General features: G+C 40.2%; 1 protein-coding gene across 1 annotated transcript in view; it reads left to right on the forward strand.

The window, feature by feature from the left end:
* The window catches only part of dscama (DS cell adhesion molecule a), a 119,849-nt gene that overhangs the window by 88,968 nt on the left and 16,118 nt on the right, over nucleotides 1-14,763 (forward strand). Inside the window, exons 12-17 of the mRNA XM_089016319.1 lie at nucleotides 8,150-8,346; nucleotides 8,700-8,796; nucleotides 9,811-9,939; nucleotides 10,050-10,217; nucleotides 13,314-13,384; nucleotides 14,486-14,729. Of these exons, the coding sequence (XP_088872445.1) occupies nucleotides 8,150-8,346; nucleotides 8,700-8,796; nucleotides 9,811-9,939; nucleotides 10,050-10,217; nucleotides 13,314-13,384; nucleotides 14,486-14,729 (906 nt within the window). The remainder of the gene's footprint in view (nucleotides 1-8,149; nucleotides 8,347-8,699; nucleotides 8,797-9,810; nucleotides 9,940-10,049; nucleotides 10,218-13,313; nucleotides 13,385-14,485; nucleotides 14,730-14,763) is intronic.

The following is a 14,763-nucleotide window of genomic DNA, read 5'->3' on the forward strand; positions in this document are numbered from 1 at the left end:
TGAAGCTTGTGCCCCTGTGGCTCTTATCAAGTCGCAGCAGAGTACTCCCTGCTGAGCTCGTCTTTCTGTCTGCCAGCCTGAAATAAACAACAACAAGCAAGCACTCCTCATGGCCCTCCTTGTCATGACCCATCACGGAAACATGTACACGAGTGAAACCTCTTCATTCATAAATTACGGCGGTGTTGTTTTCAATGAAGTGTATTGAGATATACATATTGTCATTTTGCCACACCAATAACATCAGAATCTGAATCATCTTTATTGGCCCTGCGATTGGTTGGCAACCAATTAAGGGTGTCCCCCGCCTCGTGCCCGAAGACAGCTGAGATAGGCTCCAGCACCCCCGCGACCCCAATGAGGAATAAGCGGGACGGAAGATGGATGGATGGATAGAACATACTGCACTAGAATCATCTAATCTAATCGAATTTCGTAATGTAAGTGGTACCTCTCAGGCACAACTGTGAGACAATGTGCAAAGTATCAAGCAGACAGTAGTTCCAGAGAGTGGAGAGCTGGAGCAACAATGATTATAATGCAAATGTTTCCATTGTGGGACAAATAAAGGTTTTCTGATTCTGATTTTCTGATTCTAAATGGGATGTTGTTGGGATGTAAAATGGTGAAAATAGATTCGGGTTAATGTTTAGAGAGTTAATGGCTAAAGGGAAGAAGCAGTTAAAGTGTCTTCTGAATTAAGTGCGCATGGATCAATAGCGCTTGCTTAAAGGGAGAGCTGGAAAAGGTGGTGGGCAGGGTCCGAAGGGTGCAGTGTGCAAGTCCTTAAGAGTGGTTAGGCCAGGGGGTAGCATGATGCATCATCAGCAAATAAGAGCCAGCCAATAGGGACGCTATCAGAAAATCTTCTCAAATGAAGTCTGTAAGTTACTTTTTAATATCATCCATCCATTTTTGAATCCATTTTATCTTCACGAGTGTCGTGGGCATCCTGGAGCATATTCCAGACATATTCTGATAGTTAGGCGGAGTACACCCTGAACTGGTTGCGGTACTATTTTATTTAATTTATTTTTTCCAATTTCAATGCTGCTACACAAATCTGTATTAGGTGATCGGCCTCACTGTTTTGAAATGCATTGAAACATATGCTCTGTGCAGCCAGTTATGGGCAAGAATAGTTTTGCACAACCTGCATAATTGTTTCCCTTTAGGAGATGCAGCACCGGGGGAAAAAGTAAATAAATAAATAAAAATGAATGAAAATCAGAATAATATTGTCAAGATACGTAGAAGTGGTTGATGAGCTATGGATGAACCAATTTTAGTTTGGTCATAATCCCAGCTGTTTCTTTGTCATCTTTGATGAACATGTAAGCAACCCGCTAACTTGCGGACAAATGTAAACATATATCTACAAATGCGTTTTCATGAGTCTGTGGTTTTACTGTGTTGAATTATTGCAAAAAAAAACAACAACAACACACAGTACCCTACTTCTGCGTTCGTTGTGTGTCCATGTGTGTGTGTATGTCAGCAATCCCTCAGGTGCAATCTGTGCTACTCTTTAACAACAAGCTGTTGTTGTGATACGTGTGTTGTCCTGGCCTGTTGTTCATTGCTCTCCATAGTAATCTGAACCTCTTCTTCCCTATTGGGGGTTTGACTGTACGGATGGCTCATTAACCCTTCGAGATGTATTTGTTTTGCTTTTTGTTTTTGATAGATATTTAGCTAGTGGGGTTCACTGTTTGTAGCATTTAACAATCAGCCATTTTGTCACTGTTATAGTCTGCACATGCTGTTTTTATGTTGTTTATCCAGGACGGCCGACACCATTTGAAGAGCTACTTAAGAGGCTTAGGAGGCCAATTAGGGAAGCACACAAGCTGACGCACGCTAAAGTCCTCACATGAAGGATAGTATGATCTTCGCTTTGCGTTATTAGCTTTCCAAGCGTACTTTTCAAAGTCAACAAACAGGAAGAATCTGTTGTATATTTTTAATAATATTCACTGAGATGCATGAATTTGTCAACGTTCATGTGACAGGTGAGCAAGCAAGGTTCACGAGCAAACACAGCAAAAACACACATTCAAGCACAAAGGACTTCACTTAGGACAACAAAACCATCATGGAAAGGTATAGATATCTGATGACACTATTATAAAAGAATAATAGGCCAGCAGCTTGATGCAATGGTTTAAATAAATTCCACTGTTTTCCTGCTGGTAAATCAATTGCATCTTTTGTAATACCCGAGCTTGGCACTTTCATTGTTACGTGTTCTTGTTCCTAACCTAATGTCTCATCATAATACGACATGCATCATCCTGCATGGACATCACCGCAGGACTAATGGCAACTGAGGCTGACTGCATTCACTGTACTGGTATTATAAGCTTGCCTGCTTGTGTATATAATTTTTTTCCTCTCCCAAGTATCAGACAGCTTCTTATGTAACTCATAATCCATCCCTGGGTGGAGGTGGAAGCCGGTGATTTATACATGCTTACCCGTCAAGCATCCTTACCTCCAAAACAGATGCAATTCAGGCAATTCATTACCAATCCACAGCGGATGTTATCGGAGTCAGTCAACAGCCACTCGGTTTTTATCATTGCCAATTAAGACCAATCAAGACAATTAGGCATCATAATGTCACTAGACACCGCAACGAGGGAAGAGAGCATAATGAGGTGTGTATGAGGAGAAGTGGTAAATGGCCTTTCGGTCACCAAACGGCGCCCCTTCAAACAAGCAGAAGGAAGTCCCCTCTCTCCCTGATCTGTATCTCTTTCATCTTCTTAACTCATCTGCATCCACCACAAGCCCCCTCTTGGCTCCTGCGCAGAGACCCACCGAGTCTGCGGGCATACATTTGCTCTGTTGCTCCATGTCCGAGCCAATTGTGCAGCTAAGGGAATTATTTCAGTACATTGCAGGCCTAGTGAACGAGTCATCTCTGTGCAATTGCCAGAGCGCTCTCCTTTCCTCCAAACCCCCCACCACAACCCCCAACCCTGGCTGGCTCTACCCCAGCACCCACTTACATAGTGGCTGCAGGGCATGGAGCTCTACTTGTCATCTCTCGCCTGGATCTCATGGCCCTGTCGAGCCAGAGTGCCCCTTGGCCAACATTGGCCCGTGAGGCAGGCAGTAACACAGTTCTGTACTGTTCATACGCTGAGAAGACAACATAAGACAAACAGAAGACAACAGAAGAATTTTCAAACTTGTAATCTTGTCCTTCACTCATTCACTGCCAATCACACATTTATTTGGGAATTGAAAGTATGATGTAGAGAGACATTCCCAAATTTGTTCTGGTTTTGTTTGTTCTTGTTTGGGTGCCGATAAAGCGCTGGCCATGACCTCTGGCAATGTATTTTCATTTCCACAAGGGGGCAGCATTTCCCCTTTTTCCATGTTAGTGCTTTGTTCCAGCCCTCTGCTGTTGTTAAAACCCTATATAAACCAATATGTATATATTGCATTGTATTTTGGACAGCCACCATCATTTCTAGCTCATATAACTTCTGACGCATATAATTGAGAAAATAACAACTTTTTTTCTGATAAAATAAGAGAGACTACGGTTTCTTATGCTGCATTGAATGTTTGTATAGTCCTAAAACTGGGTCCTGGAATTTGAGTGACAATGACAAAAACGCTGGCACTGGAGTGGATACATTTTTGCACGTCTGGCAGTGAATGAGTTAATGAGACGTGCCAATTAGAATCGTAAGTTGTGTGTGTTACCAAAAACACCCCAAAAAATGAGAAAAGTAAACACAGCAAGATCCTCCGGGAAGTATGACACAAACAGTAGCAGTGTCATGGCAGGAAAAAAATTGTCACACTAGAGAAAATGAGCAACTCAGACGATAAGCAAAAAAAAGCTAGTAGTCATTCATTGAAAAAAAATGTTGGGATAAAACTGGAAGCTTTATGTCTTCATCTTAGGAACCGTAAACCTCACAAAGCCATAACTTTGGAGAGGTGATTATGAGTAGGATAATATTCATGCATTTCATCCACTGACTGGTGCAGTGATTGACAGGGTTCTAAAGCATGTTATTTTCATAGCCAAGAATGAAAACTGATAACTTCAACCATTCATACCACCAAAGTACAGAATCTGTCTCCTTGCGCTTCAATCGAATTCACCAAAGTGAAGTTGCACCACAATTTAGCCCTGTTTTAACTGCCCTAAGAGCTAGTTTACTTTCTGTCAATAAATTGCCAGGCGTGGCAGGGGAGTGCAAAACAAAACACCCTGGGTGCATCAAAATGCCCAAATAAGTGCAACAAATTCCCAAACATGGTCAACCCGATATGCCCTGGTACAAAAATGAAGATGCAGCAGTTTTTATGCCGAGTGCACAATCACCTGGACATAAAGATAGATGTGAACAAATGATGATCCACTCAGTCACTGAGAAAAGATGCTGGACGCATTCAACCTAACAATATTGTTATATTGTTTTTTTTTTTTTTTTAATAAGGCAGTCATTTAATCCTACATGTCATTGTATTGCAAAATTTTATTACTGACAGGTTAACTATGAGGCAGTACTGTATAATCTGTATTGTATATAAAGTACTGAGGCAGTACTGTATAATCAATTACATTTGTGCAATCCCAAAATTAAATGTATGTATATATGTACATTTATAACAAATCTACTCACACATTGATGTTATACAGTAAAGTCTCGTTATATCGATATCGGATATATCGATAGTCCCGGTTATATCGATACTATTTCTATGCACGCACGGAGAAAATTACATGCAAACAGGGTCGGATATATCGATAGTCCCGGTTATATCGATATTTTTTCGGACTCCCTTGAATATCGATATAACGAGACTTTACTGTATATATATATATATATATATATATATATATATATATATATATATATATATATATATATATATATATATATATATATATATATATATCATATCATAGAATATAGTTGTGTATATTTTTATATTCAGGTACACATAATATTTAACCACAATTCATCACATCATACTGTCCATTTTGGATCCTGAGTCCTGCATTGAACCATTCAGGGCATGATTGTGTAATCATCATTATGCTGTGAAAAATCAATGTCAGGTCCATGTTATAGTGGCCATTCTAAATGGTCCTTTTTATAAGAGCAGAGGCAGGAGTGGGGGCGGGGTGGAGCAACCGTCCGATGTGGTTGGCATGGTAACCTGGCCAGGTGAAAGGAAGCCTGGGAGGAGGGAGGAAAGCGAATAGAAAGGGAGTGGGAGCGCTTTTGTCTCATGGGAGTAGCCTATCAGCAACTGTCTTATGTGCTACAATCCCCTGGATGTTTCATCACTACCTTCCGGGTGCAGAAACACAATTGTATGTAAACATACACCAAACACATTTGAATTGTGTTTTTTATCGTTTTAACTTATCCTAGTGGTGTACAATACTAAAATGGTTCTATCAGAATCAGCATCAGAAAACCTTTATTCGTCCCACAATGGGGAAATTTGCAGTCCACAGCAGCAATTTGAAAGGGAGGATGGGGTAGGGGGGTGAAAGGATAGAAAACAAGATTTTTCTAATCATAGTAAAATAAAAATGTCAACTGTATACTGTAAATGTGCAAAACCTTTTCATAAAAAAAGTACTACTACTACTTATATTTATTCATTTTATAGCTGTTGCATTTTTTCCCCAAGAGATGACAACTACACATGCAACAACACATCCAACACAGGGGTCGCGGGAAGTGCTGGAACCTATCCCAGTTCTCTTCAGGCAGTTGGCAGGGTACACCCCTGACCGAGTGGACAGCCAATTGCAGGGCGCATATCAACATACAACCATCTGCTCTCACACCGACACCTGAGAGTGTTCCATTAACCTGCCACGCATGTTTTTGGGAGAAAACCGCAGGACGTGGAGAAAATCCAGAGGCACAGGGAGAACATGCAACCTCCACACAGGAAGACCATCGTTGGAATCGAACCCTTGCACCTCTGCACTTTGAGGCCGATGCACAATCTATTTGCAATTCAAAATCACAATTCGTGACATCACACACTGAGATTTTTGTGAGTCTTGTACTTAAAATCCAAATTGACAATCACATTGTTATCTTCTCAAATCAATATGTTTGAATATACTGTAATATATTGCAGGCGGCTCGGAAAGTCGAGTGATTAGCACAGCGGCCTCTCAGTGCAGGGGTGCAGGGTTCAATTCCGGATTCGCCCTTCCTATATGCAATTTGAATGTTCTCACTGTGCATGTGTGGGTTTTCTCCAGGTTCCTCCCACATTCCAAATACATGCATGGCACCCTGGTTGAACACTCCAAGTTGTCCATAGGTGTGAATGTGAGTGTCTGTGTTCTCTCCAGTTGGCGCAGGGTGTCCCCAGCCTATTGCCCAAAGACAGCTAGGGTAGACTCTGGTACCCCATGCGACTTGTGAAAGTGAATCGGAAAATGAATGAATGAATGAATTAATTAATGAATCAACGAACATTTTCGAAACATAGTTATAAAGTGTCCTTGGGTGCTTTGAAAGGCACTTGTAAATATAATGTATTATTATGATTATTATTATTATTATTATTAATAATAATAATAATAATAATAATAATAATAATAATAATAATAATAATAATAATAATAATAATAATAATAATAATAATAATAATATCAAATAGTCTGTGTAGGCTCTCAGTCGTGCAGGAATGGTCCATCGAGGAAAAGGTTTCTTCAGCCGTCCTCTGTACTTCTTTGAAGGTGTCGGACGTTTCGTTCCTCACCCAAAGAGCTTTGTCAGGACACTAAAGTTGTGCTGGTATCCCTGTCCCTATATCCCTAATGGACGGAGATGGCTGTGCCAGACCTCTGCTCTGATAGGTCCCTGTGCCGGACCCTTGCTCTGATAGGTCTAAGGTTGGGTGAGCAGTGGACCACTCCCTGAAGCCAATCTGATTACCTCTATTGTTCTATCCCTGGCTCTGGTTTCACTTCATTAGCCAACTGATTACCTCTCAAATCTGATTGCCTCTATTGTTCAATTCCTGGCAACTTGTTTCACCTCGTTAGCGCATCTGATTACCTCTATTGTTCTATCCATGGCTCTGGTTTCACCTCATTAGCATGACTAAGCCTGCGTGGTAGAAACCTTTTCCTCAATATCAAATAGTCTCATAACGATATTTATTTGTTGCCCATTTTGTCAAATCAGTGTTGATAACCACTGTGAAAGATCGTTAATTTGAACGCATGTAGAAGCTCTTTTAAAAAGGTTGGTGCCCTCAGGCACAGCAAATGCAGGATCTGCAGGCCCACTATTTCAAAACAATATTAAATGTCATGCAGATTTCATAGATGTATCCGCTACATTATTGATGCTGAAACCATTTGATGTTCACCATTCAGGATTCTTATTTTGCCGAGAAAAAGAAGCTGATCTTCTTCCCTCATTGCCGTTTGTCATCTCCGTGGATTGTTCCAGACTGCTCGGCATGTCAACAACATGGCTAAGTGCTTAGCCACTTTCGTGGCAGAATGAGAGTAGTTGTGCTCTAAAATAAACGTTTACATAGAGCCTTCGCCATTATCTTTTTTCCTCTTTTTTTCTTCTTTTTGAATATGCCTCACAAAAAATTTATATTCGTCATGCAAAATAAATCAGCGTTCTTTTCCGTAGACGAGCCCCAAATGGCTGCAGAGTAAATAAGAAATGAGGCTTAAATGTTTGCAACCTCTTGCCTGACACTTCTCATCACATCACATGGAGTCACGCTTTACATCTGGATGTGTTTGTGTGTGCGTGTGTGCGCTTGAGTAATGGGGGAGGGGGGGGGGGGGCAGAGAGCTGCTATGTTTTCTCGGAGATATCGCCGGCGTGTATTTGGTGAGATGTCTTTGGAGGGTTCATTGTACCTTTTAGTCGCCTCACATACAAGATACATGCCAACACCTCTTGTTGCATTTAATTCATATGAGGAGGAAAAGTACTTATTCTACATTACATTGAAAATTCATTTTGAGGTGGTTACCATTTGCTCCGAATGTTTTTATCATGATATTACATAACTGGCGTGATCATGTGAGATCTTCCCAATGTAAGCGTTTAATAACAAATTATTTGTATCCCCTACCCCCACTCTGAATTTATTTATGAACCAGTTCCCGCCATGATCACATCTTACCCCAACACCACACTGGCCACACAAGGTGAAGAGAAGAAAATGAGCTGCACGGCTCATGGTGAGAAGCCCATCATGGTACGCTGGGACAAGGAGGAACGTATCATCAACCCGGAGACCAGTCGCTACGTGGTGACGATCAAGGAGGTTGGAGATGAAGTCATCTCCACTCTGCAGGTAAAAGTGTACTTTTCAAGTTAATTATTCATCTAACTCCCCAATAATACCCCAATAATGAACCATGGGTGGCAGAATGGATGCACATCCTTACCCACCACCATTGTACAAAACCCAAATATCCTGTACGTGAAGGGATTGCACATTGTCCCGTTCAAAAGTGTATCTGTAATTTGTATTGAGTAATAATTTTGAACCACAGTGCAGTGAAGTGGAGGAAAAAAAAGGAATTAGAACTTCTCAAATATGCACATTTGACAAACTATGTCTCAGTTCCAAAAGCATAAGGACTCAAGATATGATGAACTGGAAATATATTCCTTTGACAAAGGATGCTATGGTGCCTTTATCAGATCATGCCCACAGTAAGGGAGGACTCTGGCTTTTTTTCCTGCCACGCCATCAACTCTTTTGGTGAGGACCGAGGAATCATACAGCTTACAGTGCAAGGTAAACCTACTTCTTCTCTGAAACATCTGAAATTGAACCTCTCAGGTTAAACACATTTACCACCTATTGGTTCAAATTCCAAAACTATTATTTGCAAAGAAAGTCAGGAATATTGAAATAATCCATTCTAGAGTTTGGTACCCTGATAGATGCTAGAAAGGCAATGTATAAAGCAGTGGTTCTAACCTTCTTAACTCATTCACTGCCATGGAGCGCCATTCTTGAATGTGTTCGGGTTTTGTTTTTTCTTGCATGGGGTACCGATAAAGTGCTGCTCAGACCTCTGGCAATGTTTTCCCTTCCACGAAAGGGCAGCATTTGTCCATGTTAACACTTTGTTACAGCTTCAGCTGTTGTTAAAGCGCTATATAAATCAATATGTATATATTGTGTTGTATTTTATACAGCCGCCCCATTTCAAGCTCAGATAACTCCACATCCATATAATTTAGGAATTAACTTATATTTGCTGAAAATAGAGAGTCTAAGGTTTCTAACGCTGTATTGAATGTTTAGTAGAACTCATTATTCTGTGGGTCCTGCATATTTAGTGAAAATCACAGAAACCCTGGCACCGAAGTGGGCACATTTTTTCACATCGTGTGGCAGTGAATGAGTTAACCTTGTTAGAGATTAAATACCCAACATGTTGAGATTGCACATTCATCAAATCCTTCTTTAGTGAAAAATAATAATGCTTTTTTGTTACGAATACAGGACATCAAACACATTTATTAAAAACACAAAAATGTAATTACCGTTGCGTTTAATTTTGCGACGTACTGTCACGACAGTCGCATATTGACAACTGAGCAAAATAAAGTTGTCGTGATGTACAATGTGCTGGCATGATGTCATTTTAAATGTTTCCTGGATTTTGCTCATATTGCCATGTTGGACTTTTGTTTTCTGAGCTTCCTGTGTATAATGTTGAATTGGATCCAGCAAATCTTCATCATTTACTGTCACTGTAGTCATGGTGAAAACATGATTTATGAACTTTGCACTTTGCAGAGCCTCCTGATCCCCCAGAAGTGGAAATCAGAGAAGTGAAGGACAGAACGATTGCCCTACGTTGGACGATGGGATTTGATGGCAATAGCCCAATCACAGGCTTTGATATTGAGAGCAAAAACAAATCGGGTAGGGTGAAATGTCTCACGTGAAATGTGATTCATAAATAATCATTTTATTTAAGCCTTGGCTTGCCTTCAACATCCCCCCCATAAATTTTACCTTATCCGCTTGTACAGCCTCCTGGGACACAGCTCAGAAGACCAAAGATGTCTCACCTCAGCTGAACCAGGCCACAATCATTGACCTGCATCCTTCCTCCACGTACAACATCCGCATGTTTGCCAAGAACTTGATCGGAAAGAGCGAGGCCAGTAATGAGCTCACCATTACCACCGACGAAGCTGGTAAACTGTTACTGCTCTTTCATCTGTGGTATTGATACATACCATATTTGGATTGGATATGCCTTTATTAGTCTCACAGTGGAGAAATTTACATTTCACAGCAGCAAAGTGATGAAAGGAATGGAAGTAGAAAAACAAAATACATGAGCTGCTGGAAAGGCAGCCACTCTCGCGGCGCCGTCTCGAAGTCATAAGAACAAAAAAAACCTAAATAACAAATAATATGACAGCATAGAGACAATATGACAAAACAAAGACACAGAGAGACATTCATTCTTCAGGACTTGCTGTACCCTCTTTGTGATGACATGAAGCAGTATTTTCTGCACTATAAGGCGCTTCGGAGTGTCAGTAACTCTTTCAATGAACGTCCTATTTCAAAACTGGATTATAAGGCCCATTAAAGGACAACCGACGTCTCCGGACAAGTTGTGTCCATAATTTGTAAAATGGCTTTAAACGACTTCTACTGAGCGTATTTTACAAAGATTCCACCGCATATAGCTATATGTTACGTTTTAAGACTCGCGCTGAATATTAAGGAAGTCTTGTTTTTGAGTTGGTGACGAGTCCGTACGTGACGTCACTAAAGTAACGCCCCCTGACCGAAAAAAAGATACATTGTAGCAGTCCTTCCATCACGTCAATGTATTTTGCTGTATTGTTTGGTCTGAAAACCTTGTGTTGAACCCAAAACCCAAAATGTTTTTGAATTGGTGACGAGTCCCTACGTGACGTCACTAAAGGACCGTAAAAAAAGACGCATTCTCGCGGTCCTTCCATCACGTCAATGTATTTTGCTGTACTTGTTTGGTCTGGGGACCTCGTGTTGCACCCAAAAGCCGCCAGAAGGCCAGAAGAGGGCGTCCAAGCACCATATAACGAATTTATCAGCCTGTGGAAACGGAGGTGGCCACAGGAGGTCGCCATTTTGTGCCTCTTTTTTTGGTTGAGAGATTTACCCCCAATGTTGCCTCAAAATGGCAAAAATAAATTTTTTAATCAATTGCAAACATGTATGCTTTCCTCTTCAGAACTATTTGAATCATATTCATAACTGGATGTGTAAGAAGAAAGCATATTCTCCGAATCTGAAGCAATTGTTTTGATTCTCCAGCAATGCTAGACGTCTTGGCGTGACGTCACGAACTGGGGGCGGGACTTTCTGAAAATGCCCACGCTCAATTTTTTGCAGATTTTGGACACTTTAAGTCATTTTTATTGGTGTTTTGCATTTGACTAAAAATATCATACTGCGTGTTTTGGGTATTTTAGATGCTATAATTTTTTTCTGATGTCAGTTAAAAAACAAAAAATTGACGTAGGTTGTCCTTTTAAGCAACAGCAATGGCTGGAGTTGTAATCTGTGCATTTGTAAGAAAGCCCTGAGAAATCGTCACAAACGACTGCACTTGTTAATTACGACGAGACGGCATCGGAACACTAACAGGAAAACAAGGCATTGGGAAATACAGTCATCCCTTGCTACCTCACGGTGCGATTATCATGTCCCTTGATGCATCACAGATTTTTTCGAACCTAAAAAAAAGTCTGCAAATGGCAAAGAAAGTCACTACAGGACAGTACAGTACTGTAAAACAACAGTGTGTCACAGAGAGTAGCATACAGCATTCATTAGATTTACTGTTGTTTTTTTAATGCATTTATCCATTTTGAGGCATTACTGTACTGTACTTTACTTACTGCACAAAAGTGAACCAAAAACCAAAAACAACGTTTTCATTTGGCCACACCTGACAATGAGTTTTCGATTTCAGTCATTGTGTTGAGGAGATCATGGAACCATACAGGTACATCTTTGCTCAAAAGAAAAAACGACAACAATTACCTATTACATTGTTCCTCACTCTTCGTAAATCGTCACCCGAGCCTTCTGCAGGACCCTTGACGTCTTCTGAAACTTCCGTGTATATATTATACTGTATATAATATATGTTGATAGTGGACTGTTTACTTTATTGTATTAGAGTTTTGTACTGTACTACAAACATTTACTGTGCCTCTTGATGGATGTCCTGTACTCTGTTCCACTAAATTTGGCCTTATACATATTTTTTGTACTCATACACATGTAAATTTACCAATACATCTATGGTTTGCTACATCGCGGTTTTTCGTCTATCGCAAGTTGTCTTGGTCTGCATTAACCACGATAAATAATATAATTACATAAAGATAAGCTCTCTATTTGCTATCTATCTATCTAGCTCACTAGCTATTAGCTATCTATTAGCTAGCGAGCTAGCTTTCTATCTTTTTGAGTTACTTTCGGGTTGAGTGAACACTGGCGCGTGTGGCTGAGAATGCTCACCCACAGAAAAACTTAGCCTGTGACTGTACAGTGACCTTGAAAGTTTTGAAAGCAATAAATGAAATATATTATTATTAGTAGTAGTATTATTAGTATTATTATTATTATTATTATTAAGAGGGATTACCGTATAAGGAGACGGCAACACCGTATATAAAGCGCATACGGATTACAATGCGCACCGTCAGCTTTTGAGTAAATTGAATATTTTTAGCTGTGTCTCATAGTACGGAAAATACCATACAGTATTTCATAAATTCATGTTTCTATGTGTTCAACAAGTCAGCTCATTTTTCCATTCAGAAGCCTCAATGTGTTTGTTTACGTTTATTGTTATGTCGCATAGGTAGCTATGTTTTTGGTTACTGCAGGTTATTTTGACTTAACGAAACCATAAAACCGATTACAGGCAATACCAAAGACAGGCAGAAAGTTAAAGACAAGAAACAAAAGGAGAGTCACAGCTGAGGAGGTCAATTCATTAACATCAGTCCCATAGGCTCTGTTGTATTATTGAACACACACTGACCCTGCACTAAAAGCAGAACTTTTCAATTAGCCGCCTCAGTAATAAATGTCACACCATGGTCAATGGAATCCGTTTTAGACCCTGCACCACCCTGCAAAGCATTTCCACCCCTATGCAAGAAACCGCTTTTAAACTCCGCCCATCACATTTGTGCAAGCCGCAAGGTCCAGACACACTTAGATATATTTGTATTTGTTTGCTGCTGAATTAACACATGTTGTAAATCTGTCTCCAGCCCCTGATGGACCACCTCAGGATGTGCAGCTGGAATCCCTCTCTTCTCAAAGCATCAAAGTTTCCTGGAGGGTAAGTTACAATTGTGCTGAAGACATTGTTTCTGATGTTGGATTTTTTATTACATTTATTGCACTGGATATTACAAAGTACAACAAAGGACATTGATTTTTTTGTCTGTGTACATTCGCACTCATCCATGTGACAGTATAAAATAGGTCGGTTGAATCAAGACTGTTCTGAATTTTTAGTTTGACAAAAATAGAATTGTGTTTGTGTTTGCGGGCATGTAACTTCATTTTCACATGAGCCCAAGGACATGGATGCAATTAATTCATGAAACTGTGAAAGTGACCAAAGAGGGAAAAACAGTTTTGCATGTTTTTGTTTACGTCTGATGAGTTGATCTTTATTAGCTAATCAAATTCATCACCAGTTTGGAGGTTTAGTGGGCGAGTAGTTTGACATTTGACAACATATCTGTTTTGGCTTCATTAATTTGAATACACCAATATATTTGTCCTTTTTTAAGTCTATGAAGAAGCCACAATTTCCAAAAAGCCTGTAGATTAACTCATTCGCTGGCATTCACAAATTTATTCGGGTATTGAAATTGAGTCATTCCCAAATGTCTTTAGGTTTTGTTTTTTCTGCCTATAAAGCGCTGGTCAAACCTCTGGTGTTTTTCCCTTCTGCAAGGGGGCAGCATTTGCCTTTTGTCCATGTTAACGCTCTGTTACAGCTTCAGCTGTTGTTAAAGCCCTATATAAATCAATATGTATGTATTATATTGTGTTTTGTGCCGCCCCCATTTCAAGCTTAGATTACCACAGATCCATATAACTTAGGAATTAACATTTTTTTTTCTGATCAAAAAAGAGAGTTAAGGATTCTTATGCTGAATTGAATCGTTATGTTGTTCTAAAACTCAATATTCTGTGGGTCCTGCAATTTGAGTGAAAATGACAAAAAACCTGGCACTTGAAGTGGACACATTTTTTTCACATTGTGTAGCATTGAATGCGTTAAAAAAAGAACTTTGGACAGGGATGCTTGGTGTAGCTGGCAGATACTGTCGTCTCAAGTTCATAGTCTTTAGTATATTTCAACCCTAGTGTGGTTGCTGTCATATATCAATAGCGCGTAACAATCCCTTTGTGAATTTTCCATCAGGCACCGAAGAAACACCTCCAGAATGGTGCAATCAAAGGCTACCAAGTGGGCTACAGAGAGTACAGCTCCGGTGGAAACTACCAGTTCAGCGTAATTAGCGTCGAGACAACCGGCGATAACGCAGAAAGCTTGGTACTTGACAATCTCAAGAAGTTCACCCAGTATGGCGTTGTGGTGCAAGCCAGTAACAGTGCAGGAACTGGGCCATCTTCCACTGAGGTGGCTGCCACTACACTGGAGGATGGTAAGAAAGCAGGCAAAAAGCTTCACAATTGAAT

The sequence above is a fragment of the Hippocampus bargibanti genome, linkage group LG16, assembly GCF_051943395.1.
Source record: "Hippocampus bargibanti isolate YZ-2025 linkage group LG16, ASM5194339v1, whole genome shotgun sequence".
Lineage (NCBI taxonomy): Eukaryota > Metazoa > Chordata > Actinopteri > Syngnathiformes > Syngnathidae > Hippocampus > Hippocampus bargibanti.